A 7,733-nucleotide genomic window follows, 5' to 3' on the forward strand; every position below is an offset into this window, starting at 1 on the left:
GGGATAGAAAAAGAAAGTATTATCAGAATAGCAGGCTGGATTTTATTTTTTTTCTTAAACACTACATTGTTCAGTTGGTCTTTTATGGTTTGTCAGGGAAGAAGAGTATATGACAGTATTTCAACCACAACTTTTATCCATTCCAACCACACACATTTCGTTCATTTATCTGAATTCATCAGGCGAGCACGATGCAGCTAACACGGTAGTGGTGATAACGCTCTTTGTAATAAGCCATTTGTTGGAATAACAATTGTTCGCTCTTCGTTGGCGAATCGTGATTATAAACAATTATACTTGTCGTGAAACAATAGCATTAGGTATATTTAACCATTACATTATTTTATTCTTTATTATTGTTATACTAGCTGTTATGTAAATTCATGATTAATGAAAGGTTATCTCAGGACATGAAAAGCTGCTTCTCTTATACGTAATTGTAAAAATAAAAAATAAAATAAAAAACGCAAAAGCGCCCATAAAAACCTCAAAACACAAAATGTGAAACCGTAATTTTGCATCTATCTCCCCATGGATCCAACAAACCTTCATGCCAAGTTTGGTGAAGATCCATCAACAGGGGCGAAGTAGTGGTAAAAACACGCGCTAAAACGCTCATAAAAACCGCAAAATGCAAACCTAAAATTTGTATATATCTCCCCATGGATCTAATAAACCTCCATGCCAATTTTGATGAAGATTCATCCACAGTACTATTATATTTATATAAATTGTGCATTTTTTATTCACATTTTTGTCTTCCAGAGGGATAGTAGCGATAAGTTCACAGCCTTACATTCGTTATTTTAAAATTGTATAACTAGTTGTGAGTAGTTTAGCTTATCAAAGTACTGTTTAAACTTCATTTTCCGTCACTTAGTTATTTTTTTTGAAAATTACATCGTTGCAAACGAAATATAACGAGTTAATTTAGGAGGCTTATTTAGGGGGAAGATCTGCTCATTAAAATTGATGCTATGATTGTTTTGTATATAGCCTCCGGTGTCTCAGCGATAACTCTGAAGGTTTATAACGTTACAAACTGGATTTGAAAATCCGTGACGGACACAACAAATATGGCCCACGTTAAAGCTTTGCGCTTAACAACAAAAATTTACATCTTTCATACATAAAAATGTTAGCTATGTATACTTTTTCTGAATTGTTCATTCGAAAATCAAGTAGCAAATACTATTCAGCAATAAAAATTGGAATATTTGAAGATACACAATGGGATATCTGTGCTCTGCCCATCACGAGTATCGAAACCCAGTTTCTAGCGTTGTAAGTCCGCAGACATGCCGCTGTGCCAATGGGGGGCCTTCTTACCGAAGCCTTCCTCGAGCAACAATGTAAAAATCTACGTTATGGGTCTTAAACAACAATCAGTATACACTTTAATTAAATCAAAATATTAATGTAAGAACGCACCTTCTTAAAAGAGTAGAAAGCTAAGAATAAGCGAATATTTCTGGCCAGTTGAGGTCGCTGTGATCTGGAGTTATTTTCTCCATTTTTTTTTTTTCGTTATCTATCACAAAAGTTTGCTTCGCTGAAACTGGTTAAACGCATTTGCAAAATGACAAGATGGTATAAGGTCACAGAGAACGCTGTTTTTCGTTTATTTTTACGTGATATAAGGTTACATCGAACGTTGTTTTTAGTTAATTTCTGAGAAATTGATTGTAATACTTTTTTTCTGCATTTCAATCCGTGTAGTTTGACAGATAAAAGGAAATTATTATTGGTAACATAAAACGATCTTTTTTTATTGTTTGTCCTGAGGAATGCAATAAGTATAACTTATATCAAGCGGAAAAGAATTTTATTTCGTTAGTTTGATATGAAGCCAACATATATTGTTTTTTGTTGAATTGTCTTGCAAAGATACTCGATGGATATCTACAGTCTCTATCCTTGTAACACACCATGCACACACAGTCTCTATCCTTGTAACACGCTATACACACACAGTCTCTATACACACTAACGGAAAATATAGATTAATGTTTCTGTACTGAATTAAAAGGACGAAAACAACAACAATTGTATTTATGCATGATATTTCGTTTGTGTGATATATTAATTTATTTCCTCCAGGTGGCTCAGCCTTAATTCCGTGGTATCATAACGCTTTTTTTTTGTAGGTTTTGCGCTGAACATCAAACAAACAACCTTTATTTTTTATCAGTTTTCTTTATCATTTTCCCGATTTTGTTTCTTGAATTGCGCGCGAATCTACTCGAGGTCTGTCGTCCTCCTTAATTTGGAACCGATAAACTATACGGAAGGTAACTTGTCGACACCAATCACCGCCAACTCGAGGACCACTCTGACCGAGTAGTGAGATTTAACCGTCCATCTTAAAAAAAGCACGCACGATCTTTAAGACGTAATGGGTCGCAAACCAAGCGGATTCACAGCCCCAAACGCCAACCACTTACTTGGCAGAGATAGTTTTTCCCTAAGGTTGTTTTCGAATATATCATGTTTATCTCAAATAATGATTTCGAAATAAATCATGTTTATCTCAAACAATGATTTCGAAATAAATCATGTTTATCTCAAACAATGATTTCGAAACTTTTGCAGAATAAGAAAAACAACACGTACCAACAAAACAGACAAAACACTATGTTTTCAAGCTAACGGTTCTACACGCCCTTAACTTCAAACAAAAAACCTAAGAACGAGTACAAGTTTAGCAAGAATAACAAATGTTCGCTATAACATAAGTGTGGTTGCTTTATAATACAGATGTCTGTTCTCTAAAAAGTATCTCTTCTAACGTGTTTCTGTTTACTTAGACTTATATTCCTTATGTAGTTTTCTTTTAGTTATATTTTTGCACAACTGAAAAGCTAGCCTAGAAATTCAAATAACATAGCTGAATAGAAACTAGAGCTGGACGATAACAAAGCTCTTGAAGTTTATTATTGAAATTTATTAGCTCGACATGAACTGGTAAATATATATATACGTGATTATAGGCTTAAAGCTTCCAGTACATTTCTTAACATTTTGTTTTTATATAGCGTTTAAATAAATTATTCTTATTGTGCAAATACAATTAAACCTTTAGTATAAATGTAAAGAGACTCGGTAAGTTACACTCCTTGACTTTAAACGTGAAATACTTATAACGCTATAATTTGGCATTCGATTCCAGGAGAGGATATAGCGGATATAACTCATTTCAGTGATTTAAGATAAAATGAAACAAATAACTATTCTTTATAATAATATTATTTTATTCATGAAAATTCACATTATTATTTATGAGTAAAAAACAGAATCGAAAAAAACTCGCGTTCCAGCGCTATGGGAAGCAAGTAAAAATGTGTAATTGTGTAATGGGAAGCAAGTAAAAAATGTGTAATTGTGTAATGGGAAGCAAGTAAAAATTGTATAATTGTGTAATGGGAAGCAAGTAAAAAAATGTGTAATTGTGTAATGGGAAGCAAGTAAAAAATGTATAATTGTGTAATGGGAAGCAAGTAAAAAATGTGTAATTGTGTAATGGGAAGCAAGTAAAAATGTGTAATTGTGTAATGGGAAGCAAGTAAAAAATGTGTAATGGGAAGCAAGTAAAAAATGTGTAATGGGAAGCAAGTAAAAATGTGTAATTGTGTAATGGGAAGCAAGTAAAAAATGTGTAATTGTGTAATGGGAAGCAAGTAAAAAATGTGTAATTGTGTAATGGGAAGCAAGTAAAAAATGTCTAATTGTGTAATGGGAAGCAAGTAAAAAATGTGTAATTGTGTAATGGGAAGCAAGTAAAAAATGTGTAATTGTGTAATGGGAAGCAAGTAAAAAATGTGTAAAGGGAAGCAAGTAAAAAATGTGTAATTGTGTAATGGGAAGCAAGTAAAAAATGTGCAATTGTGTAAATAATTTAGTATTTGTGGACTGTTGGAGTCGTGAAATACTTTTTGATGCCTGATTTATTTCGTGCTATTGTTGTTAATGAAATATAATATTTACTTGATATTATTGCGTAGTGTGCTTATGTCTTGTTTATTTTTATTTTTATTTTTTTTTACAGGCCCACCATGTGGAAAAAATTCATTGCTCTCGTTGTTATTAGCGTTGTGTTAAATAAAAGAGGCTTAATTTGGGCTGGAACGAGCAATACTCCGTGGAAAAATGGTAAGAATATAATTTAAATAGTGAAAGACCAGGAATTTGAAGAACAGAGTTATCGAATCTCATACGAAAATATGTAGCAAACTGAAACAATACTTAAAACTGAATGGCAACTGTATAATTTAAATATGGGCTCTAGAAATAATTAGACGATGAACCAATAAGAGTTTTATGTTTTGATTAACAGAAGTAGTTTACCTCGTAATTCCTCAAATATTTAATTTTATGTGCATATAGTTACAAAAAACTATGTTTAAAGTTTTATTTAGATAAAGGACGTATAAAGAAATATTAATGTTAGATTTTTTTTAGTATATGTAAACGAGTAACAATGAAATTCGTTGATTTGATAGCGTTTAGAGAAACATTGTTGTGTGACATATCTAGATGTCAAAACCTTTACGATATCCTTAAAACACGTGTGAAAAAGGTTGTCATAGTAACAATAACATCATGGTACGTTACTATTGGATTAGAAGGGTTCACTGTGAAAATAAACCATAGAGTGTAACAAACCCCGAAACACAGCTCCAGGGGTCTTGGCATTGTATTTTCATTAACGTATGAGAGTGAGTTTACATTAAAAAACATTTTTCTTGTTGAATTAAATACATTATACTAAGCCTCGTAATTATATTAATCATACTAATTATATTAAATTAATCATATTAATTATATTAAATTAATCATACTAATTATATTAAATTAATCATACTAATTATATTAAATTAATCATACTAATTATATTAATTATAAAAATTACCTTTTGATTTTGCGGGAAGATGCAAATTACAATAACATTATAAGTCCTACCGTGATACAAGCGAGCAGTGACGTCCAAATACGTAAATTGTATACTTCTTTCTAATGTTTCTAACCCTAAAAGTAATTTCATTCTGCTAAGATTCTCCCCTCCCAAGTTAACAACAACACACGCGTTTTAAATTTCATTTAATCAACTATAGAGCCAAGTATTTTGGTGTACACGGTTTGTAAAAGTGGGCCCCGAACGTTTTATCGAAGACATTTATGTCTATGTGATATAACCTGTACCCAGAAAAATATTATTTTTCAATCAACTTTATTCATATTGAAATGTTTATGTAATAACGAACTGACGAAACAACGTATTTTAATCTTTATAAGTAAAAAACGTAAGAAAAGTGTATTGAATTAGCTATTCTCGTTCCCAGGCTGTTTTTATTAAGTTTCGCTTTAAGTTTGTAGCTTGCCCTGATCGGAAATTAATATTAACTACCCTTATTGCGTTATATATATATTGGGTTTTAGGTTAATCAACTCTCTGTCTTCATTGTTCGCTTTAACTTATAAACTAATAATACACTAAATGTTCAACAATGACCCAATGTTCAATATCGACAACAATGAATCTCAAGAGAAATGTCGAATTTTGCCCAAAGCTACTCAAGCTGCTCTAGCTGTCTCTAAATTTGAAGTGATAGACTAGAGGAAAAGGCAGCTAGATAGCACCACCCACCGCCAACTCTCCAGCTTCTGATAGACTAGAGCGAAGGTAGCTAGCCAACACCACCTGTCGCCAACTCTTTGACTACTCTTTGGGCGCAGATAGCCTAGTTTCTTTGCGGCATAAACTGCCAAACAAACAACCAACCGACTACTATTCACCAACAACAGTGGGATTAACCGTTACATTATAATGACCCTACGACAGAAAGGTCGAGCATATTCAGCAAAGGGTTTCAATCTCGCGAACAGTCCAAACCATCAAGCCATACCAAGGAATAAAAAAATATTCAGAGTTTATAAAAATCTTTGCTTCATATTGTTACCCCTCACCAATTATTCATGGTCACGTGATAACATTAATAAGATTCATAATGACCATAAGTATGTTTTCAGATTTCACCTTAACACAATGTAGAATTGTTGCTTTAAAAACAAATCAGCAAAACAGGCGGTAAAAAAGAAATATTTTCTATAGAGACGAGAATCAGAAAACATCAGACACCTCTCAATTTGATTACCTATATTTTTTAAAGTAATTTTGTAATCTGTTTTAGAATGAATGCACATGTTGATTAGGTTTATTGTCGGAATTTAAATTTGAAAAATTACTTTCTGCACACACGATGAAGTTATGAAAGAAGTTTAGCTGTCTTGTTTTCGAACAAATTATTGATTATAAAACTGCTATTTCAATAGTTGAAGACAGACAGAAATAATTCTCAACCGAATTCACAAAGCAGCACAATGGGCTTTCTGTGCTCTGCCCACCACGGGTATCTGTTGTAGGCTTTTATTTCAAACAAATTACTAATGTAAAACAACAAAACGTCGTTGTTCGAATTTAAGCAGAAATCTACACAATGGACTTTCTGTGCTCTGCCCACCACGGGTATCGAAACCCGGTTTCTAGCGTTGTAAGTCCGCAGACATTCCGCTCTGCCACTGGGGGGCTGCTTCTTACGGAACCATTTTTTTATAAAAGAAAAATAATGTAATTTTCTTGTTTTTGTTCACAATATCGAAAGATATATATATATATATATATTTAATCTTATATATTCGTTGTTTTATGTGTTTCACGTAGTTTTAGTGTTATATGTATTGTTACAAGTATTGTTCAACCTAACGCTTTATTTGGTGTTGTAATATTCATACATGATTTTACCAAGAATGTAAATATAACAATTAAATATTTTGTTGATTCGTTTCTCACCAAAGTTTAGTTCAACATAAAATATTTTAAGTTCAGAACTCAACAATCAGTATATTTTACGAAGAAATTCGTTTCTTGCTTTTTACAGGATTATATACCATTGTATCATTGATGGTGGACATTATATTTATTGCAATTATTTTAGCCCTCAGTGGCACAGCGGCATGTCTGCGGACTTACAACGCTAGAAACCGGGTTTCGATACCCGTGGTGGGCAGAGCATAGATAGCCCTAGTGTAGCTTTGTGCTTAATTACAAACAAACAATTATTTTATACTCGTAACGGAAATACCAGATGACCATTTATTTCTTTAGTTGTCGAAAAAAACAAAACAAAAAACGTTATATTTTAAACTCAGCGTCTGTAAGTTTTGTTACAAGTGATCGATCTGAGTGTTTTTATACAGTTGGTCATTTATCATAAATCTCCTGGAAACGGAAGACGAGAACAACCTTAGAAGTTTTGTTGTAAAGTTGGTTCTTTAATTTAGGATTTTTTAGGATATTCCTATATGGTATATGGATGTTTGAAAAAGCAATTATATTTTGTATAAACACAGCTCATGAAACAGATTTAACCTACACATTAATTGTTATATTGTTCAATACATTATTCTCAGAAACTAGGGTTAAACTATTGTTCCATTATGAGTATGAAATTATGTATTAGGTGAACGGAGGGTTAACCTTTTATCAGCCATGTGTGTGTGTATATATATGTACAGGGTTAACTTTTTATCAGCCATGTGTATGTATATATATATATGTACAGGGTTAACCTTTTATCAGCCATGTGTGTGTATATATATATATATATGTACAGGGTTAACATTTTATCAGTCATGTGTGTGTGTATATATATATGTACAGGGTTAACATTTTATCA

General features: G+C 32.3%; 1 protein-coding gene across 1 annotated transcript in view; it reads left to right on the top strand.

Moving 5' to 3' along the window:
• Window positions 1-7,733, top strand: part of LOC111087968 — a gene marked incomplete at its 3' end in the record, with an annotated part of 16,665 nt that overhangs the window by 1,854 nt on the left and 7,078 nt on the right. The window contains exon 2 of the mRNA XM_022396556.1: window positions 4,046-4,149. Within this exon, the coding sequence (XP_022252264.1) occupies window positions 4,053-4,149 (97 nt within the window). The remainder of the gene's footprint in view (window positions 1-4,045; window positions 4,150-7,733) is intronic.

The sequence above is a fragment of the Limulus polyphemus genome, unplaced genomic scaffold (genome assembly GCF_000517525.1).
Source record: "Limulus polyphemus unplaced genomic scaffold, Limulus_polyphemus-2.1.2 Scaffold2922, whole genome shotgun sequence".
NCBI lineage: Eukaryota > Metazoa > Arthropoda > Merostomata > Xiphosura > Limulidae > Limulus > Limulus polyphemus.